This window comes from Elaeis guineensis, chromosome 2 (genome assembly GCF_000442705.2).
Source record: "Elaeis guineensis isolate ETL-2024a chromosome 2, EG11, whole genome shotgun sequence".
In the NCBI taxonomy this organism is placed as follows: domain Eukaryota; kingdom Viridiplantae; phylum Streptophyta; class Magnoliopsida; order Arecales; family Arecaceae; genus Elaeis; species Elaeis guineensis.
In genome coordinates, this window is record NC_025994.2 from 94,950,453 (window position 1) to 94,969,349 (window position 18,897).

The 18,897-nt window shown below is 35.5% G+C and overlaps 1 protein-coding gene across 10 annotated transcripts; it reads left to right on the forward strand.

Annotated features, from left to right (window-relative positions):
• The first annotated feature begins 1,213 nt into the window (after positions 1-1,213).
• LOC105051262 (tRNA wybutosine-synthesizing protein 2/3/4) lies at positions 1,214-15,105 on the forward strand. Of its 10 annotated transcripts, none has more exons than XR_003802057.2 (13): positions 1,216-1,758; positions 3,095-3,285; positions 4,148-4,478; positions 5,908-6,307; positions 7,100-8,275; positions 8,371-8,500; positions 9,797-10,032; positions 10,135-10,270; positions 11,666-11,742; positions 13,572-13,676; positions 13,804-13,918; positions 14,498-14,604; positions 14,704-14,722. XR_003802057.2 is itself a non-coding variant. In XM_019853856.3 (12 exons), the coding sequence occupies exons 1-11, from the start codon at positions 1,290-1,292 to the stop codon at positions 14,802-14,804; spliced, it is 3,354 nt and encodes a 1,117-aa protein (XP_019709415.1). In that variant the 5' UTR covers positions 1,217-1,289; the 3' UTR covers positions 14,805-14,821; positions 14,934-15,105. The 10 variants fall into 10 exon arrangements, 3 of the variants coding, with proteins under 3 accessions (XP_019709415.1, XP_010929911.1, XP_073108372.1); XR_003802058.2 differs by having other exon boundaries at positions 13,804-13,903; positions 14,704-14,718; XR_003802056.2 differs by lacking the exons at positions 13,572-13,676; positions 13,804-13,918 and adding an exon at positions 14,934-15,105 and having other exon boundaries at positions 14,428-14,604; positions 14,704-14,821.
• Positions 15,106-18,897: the final 3,792 nt, after the last annotated feature.

Consider the following 18,897-nt stretch of genomic DNA (forward strand, 5'->3'; position numbering starts at 1 on the left):
TGGCGAGAATTAGTGCTTGATGTCATAACCTTGCTATACGTTGAATCAGCCCTATGAAACCACACCAATCCTTTGGTGTCATGTGGACCACCAATTCTGTGTAGCTTGGGTTTTGCAATGAGCAGTGTTTATAAATTGCTTTTCTTAGGAAGCAGTTTAGTTATATGTTTGAACAGACTGCTATTTTATATTTCATTCTTATTGATTTTTGATTTTTACAATCAATATAGAACTAATGTTGTCCTATTCTTCTACACCACAACAATTTTTAATTGCTATTTTATGTGTTTTTGACATGTTTAATTTAATAATTTTTATCTGCATAAAATATGGATGCTATGTAAAAAAAAATAAATCTAAATGTGGATAAAACATAGGCTTAATATGTATTGGACAAATATAAAATGGTAGTTAATGTGTGAAAAAAATGATTGCATTTTTCTGTCTCTCAAAAAAAAAGAAAAAAAATGGAGAAAACCTCTTCTTGTTTAATTATTTTTGATAAAAATTTTATATTCGATTCTTTGTTTTCGATGGTCGATTTATGTTTAACCTTTAGTCCTATCCACAAGTGCCTATAAAACATGAATAATCATGTATAAAAATTGAAAGGCTTAATTACTTTAAAAATTTTAAATTTTTTTGAAAATTTTTATTTTTATCCTAAATTTCGATTCATTGCAATCAAATCATCAAATTTTTAAAATATTACAATCTCTCTCCTGACTACTACTTCCGTCTGAAGATCGTGACAGAAATAATTACATCACATCACATGACATATAATGAAAGCTGATATGGCATACAACTAGCTTATATAGAATCCTAAACTCTTTCTTCCTTTTTACCCTCTCATAGTTAGGGTTTAAACTCTTTTTTACCTTTTTTTTTCTCTCCTAATTAGGGTTTAAACTATTTCTTCTATCTTTTCCTCTTTTTTTTAGCTAGAATTTCTACTTCTCATTTTTCTCTATTTTTCTCCGCTCCTATTTTTTTTAAAATCTTTATCATTTGTACCTCCTCTTCTGCGTATTAAGGGAGAAACAAATATACCTTGAATATTTTATACAAATTGCTGATTTAATTATGCATGGAGACTAAACATGAGACACTATTTATGTTAAAGGCTAAATATCAAAAGTGAGCCCAACAAGGTAGAAGGTTGGGGAGTCCTAGTGGCAGCTGCTAAGTTTCCTTGTGCTTCATGGGTTTGGATCCGAATCAGGACTCTCGCGACTGTAGCTATAAAACCCTTTGGCGTCGGAGATAGAGAGATAGAGGCACCGGGAATGGAGTTCGAGAAGCGAAAGGCGCAAGCCCTGGCTGGCATGGCGGCGCCGGGGCCGGACAAGTCCCCCAAGGGCACGGTGGACGCCCCCATCGTCCCCCTTCTCGACGCCATCAACCGCCACCCCTCCTTCTTCACCACCAGCTCCTGCTCCGGTCGCATCTCCATCCTCGCCCACCGAACCAACCCGCCCCCATCTTCCGCCGATCCGACAGCGGGAAACCCAAAAATCCAGGCTACGGCGCCCAAGAAGAAGAAGAAGGCCGGCGGAGGTCGTTGGCTCTTCGTCTCGCACGACACTGTCGACCCGGAAGCCGTCGCCGACCTCCTCTTCGGGGACTGCCACGATTCCGAGGGAGGGGATCTGGTGTTCCGGTTCGAGCCCCTCATCGTGGCCGTCGAGTGCCGGGATCTCGCCTCGGCGCAGGCGCTTGTCTCTACTGCTATTTCTTGCGGGTTTAGAGAGTCCGGTGAGGGACGTCTCTTCTTTCTTTGCTTTCAAAATTTCGTTTTTGTTTGTGAGACTTCTTGATTGATCTATTTCGTTCCGATTTCCTTGGGGTTTAGAGAATCAGGTGAGTGATTGCCCCCCTTCTCCTTCCAAGATTTCATCTTTCTTGGTGGCTGTCTCGTTGTTGATCTTTATTATTGCAAATTAATTGGAAAAAAAAAGTAGGAGAAGAAAAGAGTTATTAGAAGAAAGATTTAGTTGGGATTAAGTGAATTCTTGGCCACAATGATATGTGGCAAAAAAATCATACAAAGAATATTTTTTCTTTTTTTCGACAAAAGGGCATAATCTTTCTTAATTACAGAAGCTAATTTCAAAACCGTATTTTGGCTCCTTTTTGGAGCTTTCATATAGAATAAAGCATCTTCCATAACAAATGTTCTCCTTCGGACTGAAACCTAGCCACTGCTACTTGAATACAAAGCAACAAAAGATATTTTTTAGAATTTAAAAGTTGCTTGCATTAGACTCTTGTGGCAAAGTTGAACGTTGCACCTACCCAAAAAATGCATCTCTGCTAGCTAAATCTTCAGTTTTGCATGTGGGCAGTGGCCGCTGCTGCCATCAGTTACATTGATTACATTAATTTGCCAATAGTTCATGGCGTTCAGCAATTCTGCAATATGTCCTTTTTCCATGTTCTGATTTGAAGGATCCCCAATACCTCGATGAGCTTACTCCCATAAGATTATTGATGGTACTTGATTCTTCCTGAAATTTTTGGGCAGATTGCTCCCTGCTTCATTGACTTGTTCTTGAGTTTATGCTTTACTTCATCTTCCTTTCTCTTTTCTTTTTCTAAACTAGTATACTTCAAGTTTTATAATGTATGGTTATCAATTTAAAATTTGTATTCTTCATTCTTACATACTAGTTTAAAATGTAAGAGTCATTTTTACAAATTTAACTATTAGACTATAGAAGTGTGTAGACACGTATAGAATCATGAATTTATATATGATTATCTTTTATTTATCAAGTTTTTATTGATGCCACGAAATACAACGTATGATCTAAGGATTTAAATTGTAAAGCATTCATTCTGTTCAATATAGCTTGGTCTGATGTCACTCCATATGTTGCCAAATTTCTTGGCAGTGTTTATGAAAGTGCTATGTATGCAGCCGCCTTTCAGTATATCTTTTTCTTGGTGTATAGTTTTCTCCTATGCTAAGTGCTTCTTTTTCCTTATGCCCTTTCTATATCTTTATGTTGCACCCGTATATTTTATCTTTACACTTATTATTTGTTTCCAGCATTCTGTCTATTTTTTGACAACATTCTCTGTCGCTTAGGTATGACAAGCATACAGAAACGTATTATGGTTGCTATACGGTGTTCTATTCGCTTGGAGGTGCCATTGGGCCAAACTGGTTTGATTATGATTTCACCAGAGTATGTTCGATACCTTGTTAGGATTGCTAATGATAAAATGGAGGAAAATAGGAAGAGAACGGATGGCTTTCTTCATATTTTACAATCTAAGGTAAGACCTAATTAAATATCTCTTTTTTTTGCTTTGTTTCATGGCACCATGTAATTGTTTGCAAGAATCTATACATGCAAGCATTACTTGGTTCTCTTCTGCATTATTATTATTATTTAGCCTCATAATTTTCTGGTAAGTTGTCCTAAAATATTGAGATTAAAGTGCCTTCCCTCCCTGATCAATGGAACCACCCGATCCAAGTAGTCTCCTTTTCCGGTGCTTTTCTGATGCCACCCTCACTCTCAAGTGCTTTCAACCAAGTTGCTATCTTGTAGGTCAGTATCAGCTGTTTCATTTCAATCTCACATCAATGGTTCTGAGCAGCCTTTTTTTTTTTTTTTTTTTGATTTTGCTGCCTTCCTCAAGACATCTTTTATCTTATATATATGTGTATATATATAAGTTAATCAAGGACCTAGTTTCAAACTTTACATGATCATAAAGCTGATTATGGGGTGTTAGATGTGCTTCTTTTGTCGGACTGATCCTCTAGGTTCTGGAATTTGTTGAATTCTTTTTTTTTTTATTTTTAAGAACAGTAGAGAAAAGAAATGGGAAGTGTTAAGAGAGTGATATTGGTTTGGAGTACATCTTCATCCAAAATAATTTTCTTAAAAGCTTATATTAACAAACAACAGAAGCAACACCTGTTATCTACTTTCTCCCTTTCTTATTTTCTGTACAGTTAAGATAGATAGAAAGATAGAGAAACTGAGATAGAAAGGCCAGATGGTTTTGATAGCATTTGTAGTTTTTATAGTTTGTTAGTTATTTCCATTTATTTTAAAATACATTATATAGTTGTGTTGGTAGTTCCATTTTGACCATGATGGATCTTGAATCTTGATGGAGCTAACAGGGTCTCCCAGGAACGGGAAAGGAGATGATTGATTTTACTAAAAAGGGTCAAGAACAGATTGCTGATAGAGGAGATTCATTAGATTTTGAAGCTAAGCCTAATGCTGTATTGTCAAAGATATCAAACGAGAATCGCACTGCAAAGTCCCATACAGAAGGTAATATCTTGGGCTTCATCAAAGATAGATGTGATTCTGAATCTGCTGGATATTCTGGAGAAGACAAATGCACTGTTGCTTCCTGCAAGAGCTCATTAAAAGGCTCTAATCCTTTACATGATGCGGAAATTGGATACAGCCATAAAGAGATGGCTGACATAGATCCTAACATAGGTAATAATCTGAAAACCACTTTAGGTCAATTGTATATTTCGTGGCTGATACTCTACTGTGTTTTTCTGACTTTGATTTGAAAATTATCAGTTATTTAGTATTAGTGGCATATCTTCTGCAGCATGATCACTGTTTGATGATGTCTTTTGTCTGATTTGTTTATGTGTATGCCTTTCTACAGCACGGTAAAGAAAACTGTTGTCTCTTTGTGATACATTTCCTGAAGTCCCAGGTAATGCAATGCTTTTGGAAAAAATGGCTAACATAAATATGCACCAACCTTAATTTCAAAATTCAGAGTTTATTTTGTGAGAAAGCCATGTCAACCTCTACTAACTGGATAAATTAATTTAGTTTTCTGCTTCCATCAGTAACATGGTCAGATTCATACTGAAATGAACCATGCTTTTATAATCCAGTAAATTGATGACCTTTTCATGAGTCTTCTTTACATAGAATTTATGCTGAACTGCTGTTTTTAGTTAGGAAAAGCAGCTGCTGAGCAATCTGATGACTAGTGTTGTGGTATGCAGAAACAAAAGCAACAAGTCTCATCACATATAACACTGGCTGCTTTTATCAGCGCTGACTCCTTTCTTTTATTGCATGATTAGTGCTGGTCCTGATATGCGCATTAATCATCTCTTCACTTTAAGGGACTAAAACTTGCTGTTTCAGATTCATGAGAAGATGAAGTGAGGTTGCATTTGGGTGGTGGAAATGCTTCTGATTGTTTCCATACATCAAAACATGGCCCACTAACTTAGGAGGTGAATACTTGCACATATGCCTTGTTTCAAAACTTTTTGTTGATAGGAGATTGATTTAGCATGCCATACTCAAGCTCTTGGATTTAGTTTTGTTTTGGAGGTTGAGTGGTCTCTTCCACATAACAAGTTAACAAAAGAAATATATAGTTGATGTCTTCAGGACTATATGGCTACCTATACTAGACAAAATGCAGGCTGATTTTTAATCTAAAGTTTCTATTATAGTTGTAACAATCATTCCTACCTGGGATTTCTGCAAGAAAATATTACAATTTTCTTGTTTGTTTTTCTTCTGATTGAAGTTAGAAGTTTTTAGATGAAATTGCATTTGAATGTATGAATAGATAACCTGAAGAAGCTGTAATCAGAAGGCCAAGATATAAATGAAACTATCTATTCATTATCAAGAACACTGCACCATCCAGCTTGAGAAGATGAGAACTCATTTCTTCAATCTGTGGATATACTATGTTGTGTTTGGTCCACCGATTCTCTTGCTTTTTTAACTACTAAATTTGCATTGCTGTGCATATACGTATAGTGTTACATCACTGTTTAATAATGATATTCAACTTATAATTTTATTCCGTTACATGCTTCCAATGATTAAACTTGCACCACTCTGTTTTGCTATAGATTAAGTTGCAATTTATCAACAGAGTTGTCAGGAACACCAAAGTGCTTTCTTTCTGTTGTCATGTTAAGCATTGTTGGTGAGCCGATTGAGAAGCTCTTCCTCTGGGGTCAATCAGCCTGTACTGTAAACAGTGGAGGACAGGAACATATCCTTGTCTTTGGTGGCTTTGGAGGCTTAGGACGACATGAAAGAAGAAATTACTCCCTAGTGCTTGATCCCCAGTCAGGCCTCTTAAGTGAAATAAATTCTACAAAACCCCCATCTCCACGCTTGGGTCATGCATCTTCCATGGTGGGGGGAGACATTTATGTTATTGGAGGGAGGGGTGGTCCTTCTCAAATTCTTAATGATGTCTGGGTTCTGGACACCACTGAAAATAGGTGGTCATTATTAGAATGTACTGGCGGTGCGTTTAATCCGAGGTAACTAGCTTAACCGAGCCTCAATTTAGACATATTGCTTGCAAGTTTTTTACGGTGCGATATCCTTAAGTTATTAAGTTTGCATCCTTAGGTTATTAAGCTAGCTTAGCATGTTATTTCGCATTATTTTACTAATGAAGTTTGTCCAAATCATCTTTTATCATACTTCAGTATCGAACCTTTCTTCTTCCTTTTTTTTTTCTTTTGCTTTTTTTTTTTTTCCCCTTTGAGAACTATAAAGTTTGGAAAGTGACGGTGGTACCTTACCAACTTGGCAAATGATCTCCCTCTTTTATTTACACTATCAAATCTCTGCAGAATGAAATAAGCAGAGAACAGTCTGAAGAGATGGTGTCCCTTTATTGTGGGACATGTTGAACAGATTTTTAATATTAAATTTCCAAATCATACTCATATATTAATAAGATTCACTCTCAAGGAACTTGACATCAGTATTTTTGGTTCTTAACTCAAGTTACAAAAGAGTTGAATCAGCATTGAGCAAAAATAACATGCCTTTTAGAATTGGAGTAATTTTTTCTTTCTTTATAAAGCTTGGTTGGTACAAAAAAGTATGTTTCTAGATTATTGACGTTTTTCTGATCCCTAATATCAATTGAGACATTTTTATTTTTGTTCTTTAATTTCAAACTGTAACCTGAGAGATTGCTTCAGTTCATACTCCGTCGTGAAGTTTGTTTGGTATCAGTTGTAGAAATACTGAACCGCCATAAATAAATTTAGAGATGCAATTTCATCTTCTTCTTAACATATCTGTTCTATGTCCTACAGGCACCGCCATGCAGCTGCAGCTGTAGGCTCAAATATATATGTCTTTGGAGGTCTTAATAATGAATTGATATATTCATGCATGAATGTCTTAAACACTGAAACTCTGCAGTGGAGCGATGTTAGTATCCAAGGAGATTGGCCCTGTGCACGTCATTCACATTCTTTGGTGGCTAGCGGCCCTCAGTTGTTTATGTTTGGAGGTTATGATGGTGAGAAGGCACTAGGTGACCTCTACAGTTTTGATGTTAGAACGTTACAGTGGAGAAAAGAGGCGACATCTGGGAGAGCTCCTTCTCCGAGATTCTCGCATTCTATGTTTATCTATAAAAATTATCTTGGGATTGTTGGTGGTTGCCCAGTTAGGCAACGGCATCAAGAATTGGCTTTATTGAACATGCATCATCTTATCTGGGTGCATGTGGCTGTTGACTCATTTGCTAGGGACCTTTGGGTTCGCAGCTCAACCTGTCTTATTGGTGATGATCTTGTTATTGTTGGTGGTGGAGCATCATGTTATGCATTTGGAACAAAGTTTAATGAGCCAATGAAAATTAAGTTACATTTATTAGAGTCTCTACACAACCTCCCTTCGGATAAGGAAAATAATCCGTTTTTATGGTATCATGAGACCAATGGAAACATGAATATACAACAGAACAAGCATATATCTGGCATGTTTGATAGTTCTGATGTAGATCGTAGGATTGACATTTCTGCCAAGGAAGATGGACATGATGTGGATGGGAAACACCTCGTTATAAAAGTTGAGAAAAAATATGCTAAACCTGCGAAGGATATGTTAAAAAGGTTTGGATGGTTGGATCTTACTAGGAAGGTTTGGCCAAGTCAGGATGCATGTCATATTCATTTGCCTGTTAGCAGAAATTTTCATGTCTTCTATGTGAAAGAACAATTTAATTCAGAAAATAACTTTGATAATTTGGAAGCATTTCATCAACTGGGGGAATTTTCATTCAAGGGGCTTTCTGTAAATGAGGTTTCTCAATCAACAGCATTGAACTTTTTGTTGTCATGTGGTGGTTCTTTACAAATTGATGATGTAGTCTGCATGAGAAAGGTTCACAAATCTCCTGAAAAGATGATAAAACAATCAGTTTGCTCTTTGCTGAGGACAAAAAGGATGCCTCTGCAGCTGTTGGAGCAGTTGCCTACAAGGTCTATTCTTTTAACAACATATAATAACTGTATAAGTGATTTTGGAATTTAATTCTAGTTCTCTCATTTTATGATTACTATCCTTTGCTGTTTAGGTGGGAAAATCTTGGGGATATTGTTGTGCTACCAAAGACATCTTTTAAGGATCCTATATGGGACTCTGTAGGGAAGGAGCTTTGGCCTGTAGTTGCCAAAGCGCTTGGTGCTAAGCGACTTGCACGGCAAGTAAGTGAAAGTAAAGCAGCCAAAATTTCACTTTATAATTCTTTTCTTTTACATAGATCAGTCTGTGATTTAATTACTTCGCCTAAATTTCGCCTCATATAAGCTGATTGATTTTTTTCCTACTATATATGCAAGTATTCTTTGGATGATTTAGGATTGCACAATTTAGAATGCAGGATTGACTTATGAGTCCACATCCAAGTCTGCCTAATGCCCAGCTATCTTTCTGGCTAAAGTAAAGCATCTAAAGCTGGCAACATCTACAATTTTGTTTGACCTTATTTTCTTCATGGTGAAGTTTTGAACCTTGATTCTAGCTTCTCTACCTAAAAGAACAATACATGCTTAAGGTGTAAAAGGAACATTTATAGGGCCAATAGCATTCATTTTAAAATGGCTTTGTACCTTAAGTTGTTGTACTCTCATGGTAAAAACTAACAACCTAGTCTACAGATAACTTCATACATAAGTGTTCCACAATGTATTCTTCAAGTTTTGACCTAGGTTGTAATGAATGATTGATCATCATTAATAAGCATTCTTTGGACATTCAAACAGCATGTGTCACTTGTCATTGGTAAATCTTGCATTATTAGTGTCAATATAGTATTTTGAATACATATTATATAGTTAATTAGAAACAGCTTTTAAATCCTCATTTATCGGATAAAGTTTTCATTGATGTTTAACATAGGAAATAGAGAAACAAGTAAACTAGATCCTATTTTCCTTTTTTCCCCTTTTGGAAGAAGATCTAGTTTGATGATTAAGCACATGGGTTCCAATTTTGCTGCCGTGATGTTTGTATTCAAGTTTGTTAATCATTGGGACGAAAAATGCTTCCTGCTTACTAGGTTAAATTTTCTAATATCGAAAACATCTTTGCTTCCCCACAAGAGAACCTTTGTGGACATTTTTCCCGGGTTGACCTCGGGAATTTACAGTCTCACAAAATAATTGCCACTGTTATCAGCCATCTTCCATGATTCCATGTACCTTCTCTGAATGTGTTCGATTTATAATTTTCTCAGTGTATGCATCTGCCAAAATTGTGGATACATACTAGTTGCTTGAGTTCACTGAGTTATGACCAACCTGCCACAGATTTTTTTAGATGCTGCCAGAATGTTGACAGGGTTTATTGGATATGTGGGTGCTGTACCCTTAAAGTTAGAAACAGAAGCCTGCCCGCTTCTTGTCTCCATACAATATCTGCATTTGTATTGATATACTTGTGTTTGGGGCAGTCTGTTTTCTCATGTACTTAATGATATGGATTTGCTAACTTGTTATCAGGGTCGAATTTTGCCTACTGGAACAAGAGACAGCACCCTCGAAATTCTTGTGGGAGACAGTGGGTGGGTTACTCATCAAGAGAATGGAATTTTTTATTCGTTTGATGCAACGAAGTGTATGTTTTCATCTGGAAACCTTTCTGAGAAGCTTCGTATGGCTAGTCTAGACTGTAGAGATGAGATTATTGTGGATCTATTTGCTGGAATTGGATACTTTGTGCTTCCATTTCTTGTCAAGTATGACCGGATTTCCTTGACTTTAGGTTGTTTATTTATTTAATGCTTATTCAATGCTAAGTGCTTTTCTGCCCGTAGATTGATAACATAATTCTTGTCCAGGGCTAGGGCAAAACTGGTTTATGCATGTGAGTGGAATCCCCATGCTTTGAAGGCTCTTGAACATAATATCAGTGCAAATTCTGTGGCAGATCGGTGTGTCATACTTGAAGGAGATAATCGTGTCACAGCACCCAAAGTAAATACTGTTTTTTTTGATGTTTTAATCATATATACTAATTTTTTGCCTAATAAACTTTTTTTTTAAAGTATAAGCTTCTGAAAATTGTATTATGGAAGTGAAATATGTTTCTCATCTTGTTTGTTCTCTTCTAAGTGGCAGATGTATATTTTGGTGCATAGTTTTGCAATATTACAATTTTGCAATGTTTGTTTTTATCTCGTATAATCTGAACTATAGAATAAACATTTAAAATACCAATATGCACAAAGTCATAGGATTATCAGTAACCTTAAGTTTCTGTTGATTAGTTTAATCTACATATATTCATTCAGAACATGTTTATACCCTAGTACCAGGCAAGTCAAAAGGATCTAAGGTTAAAAAAAAATAATCAACCAAAGTAGCCTAACTGAGCATACAAGTTGCAAATCTTTTTTATGTCTTAAAATGCTAGTCCAAGTCTTATCAAAAAAATGCTAGTCCAACACAAGTGTTGGCACCATGCTACAAACATATGCCATTGCCTATCTCAGCCCACACAAGCACAATCCTTGATGCTTTCATACTTGTTCTCAAAGACAGCTAGCAAAATTAGCAAAATTTCTAATTTAAAGCTGAAGGCCTAAATATTTCCATGATATGGGAGAGCAAGCTTTCACAGCATGATAACATAGTCAAGGGGCTCTAGCTGTTTTTGATGCCTTTCCTGAACACATAATCCTGAACTCAAAGTAGCATACAAGTTTCTGGACAACCATTGAAAAGAGGGCTGGCCCACCCAATATTTCTGCCCATGGGAGGGCCTGGCACCAAAGCATGTTTTTCCACTCCTAACCATGATGTCTTAGTCGCTAACCCTATTTTTGCCCTTCTGAATTCTCCTCAGATTCTCCTTTTTTGGAGTATGTCTGCCTTCATCAAGTCTTGAGCTCTTTCTTAGTTTCTGCTTTTCTACTATTTTTTAAAAATATTGGGTTTTTGTTGGGATTAATTTTGTCAGTCCCAGCCTGGATCATGAGTGTGAGCATTATTTTGCACCAATTAGAACTATGCTTTTGGACTATGAAATGAAACACTTTGTTGGATATCTTGATCTTCCTAGCTTGGTATGTGTGATGAGCAATGATAACAGAATTTTGTTCCACACAGTCGATGGTCCTAAGTTTCACTTCAGGTTTGCCTAGGCGGTTTATCAGAATTAGTTGCTATTATGTGTTGCAATAGGTTCTACTTATTACATTACGGCTGAGTACATGATGGAAATTTTTTTACTTCCTTAATCTGGATTTCAACAAATTACTTGGTTTAGCTTAAGTGCCTGCTATGACCCTTCTTCCTGTCTTCCAGATGTATAGCATGAGTAGACAAGGGGGTTTTATTTGTGCCTAACAAAAATTATTTCTGCTTTAGGGGGTCGCTCATCGTGTTTGCCTTGGTCTCCTACCTTCAAGTGAGTGTAGTTGGGCTACTGCTGTGAGGGTTTTGAGGTAATGAATGCATCTGGCTGGTAATGTTTCTTTCACATGCTTGTTTTCTACTTACAAAATCAACTAATTTTTTGTGAGTATAGTTTGTTCGACATGGTCACTTTTCTGGCATTGTTTTGTATGTTTTGTTTTAAAATGTTTATCTTTAGAATATTGATATGACGATATGACATACATATTTGGTTCATTGAAATCCAAAAGGGACTTTTAATTAACTACCAAGTTTTGTCCAGCATTGTGCGAATATGATATGATTGAATATTTTTTACTTTTAATATTTTTGAGATGGGTGGTTTGGTGGTGGAGTTCCATAGGTGTTGTCCTAAGATGCAAATTTAGTGGAATTAGATAAAAAATAAGACTCCACTCCATATTGATGCTGACTTGATCAGTTTTGGTAATTGTGGATTTGTTTGACTGCTAGACGGGCTAAATATGAACATGGCTGGTGCTTTGTGGTGTTGTATAATTATTACATGCCTTGACTTTTAAGGATAGAAGACAGCAATAGAACCTACAATGTGTAAGATTAGATTTCTGAGGTCCAAGTTTGTAGGGTTGAACTTGTGGAGAACCCATTGAAACAGTATGGACACAAGCACTTGACAGACCAATTTAAAGTTAATTTGAGGCATATCATGGGCACTAACATGCTTTCGAATGGGTTGGAATGGAAGGTGATGCTCACAATGCCTGCTATTGAGGTTCTGACTGAGTGCATCGGCTAAATTAAATCTTTATGTTGTATTGGAATAATATGTTATCTGAAATGCTGGAACATGCGTTAGAGAGGCAGAGGAAAATTATATGTATTGAAAGCTTGAAGTGACTCAATACATAATGAGTTACATGCAAATGCATTGTTTAAAATTCCTATAATCTATCTATTCATTACATTTAGGGTAAATTACAAAACCCCCTTGAGGTTAGGTCGAAATTACAGTTAAGCTCAGTAATTTCAAAAACTTACACTTACACCCCTGAAGTTTACTTCAACCCTATAGTTTAGTCCTAACCGTTAAGCAATCCGTTAATGGAAAATGAGACCGAAGTGCCACATAATTAAAATTTTCGAAAATGACAGAAATGCCCTTCACCAAAGGTCTAGTGGGATAAAAACCCTTCTTCCTTTCCTTCTTTCCGCACCCCTCTCCGCCACCCTCGACGGCCTCACCGCCCTCGAGCTCATCGGCACCGACCACGGGCCGCCTCTTGGAGGTCTTCACCGTCCTCGCCGACCTCCACTGCACCATCGTCGAGGCCAAGGTTTGGACCCACAATGGCCGGATCGCCGTCCTTATCTTTGTTCGGGATGAGGATTTTGACTCCCCGATCGACGATCTTTAGTGGATCCACTGCATCGAGGCCCGCCTCAGCCACATCCTCAAGGGCGACCATGACATCTGCGGCGCCAAGACGGCCATTGTGCTTCTGCTGTCGCTCACTCCAATCGCCACCTCCACCAGCTCATGTTTGCCAACTGCGACTACGAGCGCATCTTCTTTGCCGAGACCACCTTCTCGTCCTCCTCATCGTCGTCGTAGCCGTCCATTTCGGTCCAGCACGGGACCGAGTGTGGGTACCCGATCGTCAACATCTAGTGCAGAGATCGCCCCAAGCTGCTCTTCGACGTCATGTGTACCCTCACCGACATGGAGTACGTCGTGTTCCATGGCACCATCGATACTGATGGCGATCGAGCCCACTTGGTAAATTATTCGGATTTTTCCTCATTTTTAAGTTAAAATTTGACTTTATTCGGCAATTTTTTGGGGGATTCTATTCGAATTATGGGTTAATTCTTGAATTTACCAATTATTTCTTTCCAGGAATTTTGCAACAGGCATCTAGATGGAAGCCCAATCAGTTCGGAAGAAGAGCGGCAGCATGTGATCCAATGCTTGCAAGCCGCCATCGAGTGCAAAGCATTCGAGGTACCTTTCTCACCGTTCTTTGCAATAAATTAGCTTCGATTCCCTCCTAGAAAGAAAGCCTGATAGGCATCCGATTCTCTAATCCCAACTACAATTAGATTTGATTCCTCTCGTGGGTGAATCTCAGGGATTGTGATTGGAGCTGTGCACGATGGACCGGCGAGGCCTTCTCGCCGACGTGACCCGGGTGTTCTGGGAGAACGGTGTGAAAGTAGAGGGTAAATTGGGTGTGTGAAATGCTGGTAAATTCCATTTATTGAGTTATAGTAGAGGGTAATTTGGTCATTTCAGATTTCTGAAACGGTTTAACTAATGGCGTTAAATTTCGGGGTGTAAGTGTAGATTTTGGAAAAACAGTGGGTGTAACTGTAATAAACACAAACCTCAAGGGGGTTTTTGTAATTTGCCCATACATTTATATTACATGGTGTATCTTTTCTTGCTTGGGCTTATGAACAAGTAAAATAACTAATTCTCCGGAATTAATTCTCTTTGTCAAAATAAAAGTTAACCCTGCTACTGAAAAACAGCTGAGAAGGGTGGCCTTTTTTTCCCCCAAGATTTTCAAAAAAATATTTTCTTTTATAAGAGATATTTCTCTTTCCAATGCTATTTGGGGCATGGAAATGTTGGTGTTCAATTGTTTATTATCTGTCTGTTCATATATCGGGGTCCAAGCAAATCTTTTGACGTCTGTTTTCTGTGCCATTTTGACCTTTGAGCCTGCATTTTTGCACCCTGGTCTTATCAGCTGTTTTGCCAAACCTGAAATAAATGGTGTCCGAAGTCTTTATCAGCTTGCACTGTATCCTGGTTTCCAGGGTGGAAGGTGGTATGCTGCATGTGCATGGAAACGTCAATGACTCGGAGGAATTCTCATGGTCAGAATATGTTGTTAAGTCCATAAGGAGCATTGTACAATCTGAAGGTATTGATAATTCATGTAAAGTTAAAGAGTACTTAAACAGCATGGAAAGCTAGCTTGCTGTAATCCAAATTGAACATTTATATAAGTTATCTGTTTCAGGGTTACATTGGGATGTTTCGATAAAACACATAGAGCGAGTGAAGTGGTATGGGCCTCATATTCGTCATCTTGTTGCTGATGTAAGATGCAAGCAAGTATAGATGCATCACTTGCATGGGTAATGCATATCAAGGAAAAATCATCCCTTGTATATCCTAAAATTTTGTATTCAGTTTCATGGGATCAGACTGTAATAATCTTTGTTTTTATCTATCCCACTTGTGATTCAGAAATATGAAATCTGGAATACATTACAACTGGGAATATGCTGCTGGAATCTCTCCGATACTATTTGCTCCAAATAAGATTTGACTAGTGGAATTAGAATGTACATGGTAGCAATTAGTTATGGTGGTGGTGCAGTTTCAGAGTAGTGGAAATCAATTTTTTTTCCAGTGTTTTCATGCTGTCCTTGGATTCCAGTGGTATGTTTGCCTCTCTGTTGCTAAACGGAATCAGGTGTACTGGATAGTATGATGGTCGCTCTTTCGAGTGAAATGTGTTTTTGCCAAACATTCCATGGGATGGACTGTGCTGCAATTTGGCTGCTGTATGCTGGCTGTTGCATGGTCGATCATCCGGGTTATCTGGCTCTCTGATGCATCATGACCTAACAGTTTTTGGTTTACATGGGGTTTGTGTTGGCAATGCAAGTATGTTAACTTCGGCGTGGTATGGTTGCGCTTTTGGATGATGCAGGTTGGTCCAGTTTTGTGAATCTCTTGTCAATTAGAATGTGATCTCTATGTTGTCAAATGAAATGTGTTAATTGTGCACAGAAGCAATAATTCTTCCATTGACATCATGGGGGTTATGATTTTCAATTTTCCAGGTAATAGTATGATGTTTGGTCAGAGAGTCTTACAGGTGCTGCCTCAATTTTGCTGACCTTCCACATGCAACAGGGACATGGCTGCAGATCGTCAGGCCTCTAGATTGTTTTGATGCAATGGGCATGGGTAACTAGCAGAATCATCGATGGAAGAACATCAAGGTGGAGGACATTAGGCGATGGAATGGTTTAAATTTCAAATGAGCAAAAATCATTTAAGGTCATTGGCTCTGAAAATGATAAAATGCAGACGGTAGCTGAAACTATTTTTTTGTTCAATTTTCTCTCTCTATTGCGAAGGGAAAGGGCCAGAGGCAGAAACAGATATCACGTGTTTGGTTTTTTTGAAGTAAATATAGCTCTTCAAAACATATTGATCTACATTTTACACTATTCTCTAATTGTGGCATAAATAAAAAAAATCATGATTCATTTAATTTTTTTAAATAGATATAAAAATATGTGACTTAGGAAAGTGCAAAAATTTTGATGTTTTTATTTTTTAAACAGCAGTCTTAAAAAAATAATCAAATACATAAAATGAACCATGTATTCTTTTCATTAATTTTGCACCATAAAGATAAAGAATCTTTTGTTTTTTATAGAAGAATTTTGATTATTTTAGTGAGTAAATAATATTTTCTGGACGATCCAGATGTGGCTTATGTCGCTTTTAGTAGAACTAATTGTGGTTGAATAAATTTGTGGCCACAGGTTTAAACCTCAAGAATCTTCTTTCAACCGTTTCAGCCGTGTCTATTTGCCAGATTCTTTTATTTTCCTTGAAAGCCAGTTATGCTTCCTGTAAGCCAGTTATGCTTGCTGTTAATTTTTTATGATAGTTATTTGCGCTCATAAAATATCTTTCTAAATAGTTGATGGTGAACAAAAATCATATGGGATGGGCATGCATACGGCAGGGTTTTTTTTATGCTAAGTTTTTTTTTTTTTTCCTCCGACCTTAAAGAGAAAAATCTAAAAATCAAATATGGATAGAACTCTTCCTATTAATTGAGTCTATCAATTCGATTTAAATAAAAAAAAAAAAAAGTAAAACGATTTTTACATATATATTCTTCTAAACATTCAAATTTGTATAGATATCATTTTAAAATTGATATCTGTATGTATACTTTTATAAAATATTTTTTTTGTATATATATTCATATCATCTAACATCGTTAAAAATTAATGATTTAAAATTAAAATAATTAAAATATTCTTATAGATATATGTGTAAAAAAAAATTTTATAAGCATATATATGCAGATGGTAATTTATGAGGATATTCACGTAAATTTGAATATTTAGAAGGTTATATATGCAAAAAAATCTTTAACATAAATACATCTCTCTTGGTTTGTTAATTCTTTCCTTATTCTAATAGAGAAAAATTAACATATACAACTAAAATAATAAATTTACTTAATTTATTAATTTATATAGATAAAATGACCTTTTTATCAAATGATAGATCAAAATTATTTTATCTAGAAAATAAATAGATCGTAACCATTCATATTTTCTCTAATGGATAATAATATGCTTCTAAGAAAAATATCTAAATTTGATATTAGATGAATAGCTTGTACATTTGCATAGAATGGACATAGTTATGAATTTGAACATTATGTAACAATAAAAATTTATAATTTTATTATATTTTATTTTAAAATTTTTTATCAAAAATATCTTTGTGAAGTGTATAAGATATATCATATTGTTATAAAATGGATATAATCATCCCATCTTGCATAAAAAAATATATAATAGTATTCTAATATATAAAATATTATATAATATCGTTATCGTATCGTTATATTATGTAATATGTTACTACATTGTAGAGTAAGAGGGTCTGAATCCATCTAGATGGAATAGATAAAAATTAAATTAAAATTTTTTACATGTATATCTTTCTAAATATTTAAATTTGCATGAATATCCTCATAGAATTGCTATTTATATATATACCCTTATAAATTTTTTTTTTCACATCTACCCACAAGATATTTTAGTCATTTAAATTTTAAACTATTAATTTTTTAACGGTATTAAATGATGTAGGTATATATATAAAAAAAAAGAAAAAAAAAAGATATACATGCAAAACAAGTATTTTATGAGGATATACATACAAATATCAATTTTGAAAGGATATTTATGCAAATTTGAATGTTTAGGAGGGTATATATGCAAAAGATCCAAAGCAAAAGCTTCAAACGCCAAAAAAGCATGTCTATGAAGAGAGGTCATTTGTATCCTTTCTTTTTCCTCAAATCTTCTTCATCCCTAAGTTCTTTTCTCTTTCTATAAACGTGAAAGCTTGTTCTGTTTTCTAATAATAAATTGGTCAATACCTACCTATGAACTTGTATATATTAAAGAAGCTTACAGTATGTATTGATAAACCATCTATTATATATCATTTAGCCATGTATTATATATCGGGGATCATCATAGTTTAAAAATTATATATTGATTTATTCAGAGGTGTGTATTGGAATATCGGATGAATATTTTACTAGATATATATCAACTGACCATATACTACATATTAGTGAATATCATGTTCGAAAAATTATGTATCGATTTACTTGTAGATATGTATTGGATTGTTGATGGATGTTTATTAAAAAAATTTATAGTATGTATCAATAAGTTATCAAGTGTGTATCATTTAGTCATGTGCTGATAGTCGTCATATTCTAAAAATTATATATTGATTTATTTAAAGATACGTATTGGAGTATCGGATAAATATTTTTCTAGATGTGTATCAACTGGCTGCATAATATATATTGATGAACATCATATCTGAAAAATTGTATATCAATTTATGTGTAGGTATATATTGGGTTGCTGCTATTATGTACCGATAAGTCATTAAGTATGCATCATTTGGTCATGTATTGTGTACTAGTGAGCATTATATTCTAAAAACTGCATATCGATTTATCTAGAGATGTATATTGTAGCATCAGATAAATTTTTTTTTTAGTGTATATCAACTGACCATATAATATGTATTAATAAATACTACGTTCGGAAAACTATATATCAATTTATCTATAAGTATACATTATCGTAGTTAATTATTTATCAAAAAAGTTTATAGTATGTATCAGTAAGTCCTTAAATATATTATTTGACTAAGTATGATGTACTGATGAACGTCATATTCTAGAAACTGTGTATCGATTTAACTAAAGATGTGTATTGAAAAATCGGATGAATGCTTTGTTAGATATATATTAATTTATTATATACTATGTACTGGTGATACTATGTTCGAGAAACTATGTTTTATATGTAGATGTGTATTGGGCTTGAATATTAGAAAAGGGATTGATGCTTTTACA

Coding starts and splice junctions, on each gene's coding strand:
- LOC105051262 (XM_010931609.4), top strand. CDS start 1,290: ATGGAGTTCGAGAAGCGAAAGGCGCAAGCCCTGGCTGGCATGGCGGCG. Junction 4,479..5,907: donor TGACATAGATCCTAACATAG/GTAATAATCTGA, acceptor ATTTATCAACAG/AGTTGTCAGGAACACCAAAG. Junction 14,605..14,703: donor GAGCATTGTACAATCTGAAG/GTATTGATAATT, acceptor TATCTGTTTCAG/GGTTACATTGGGATGTTTCG.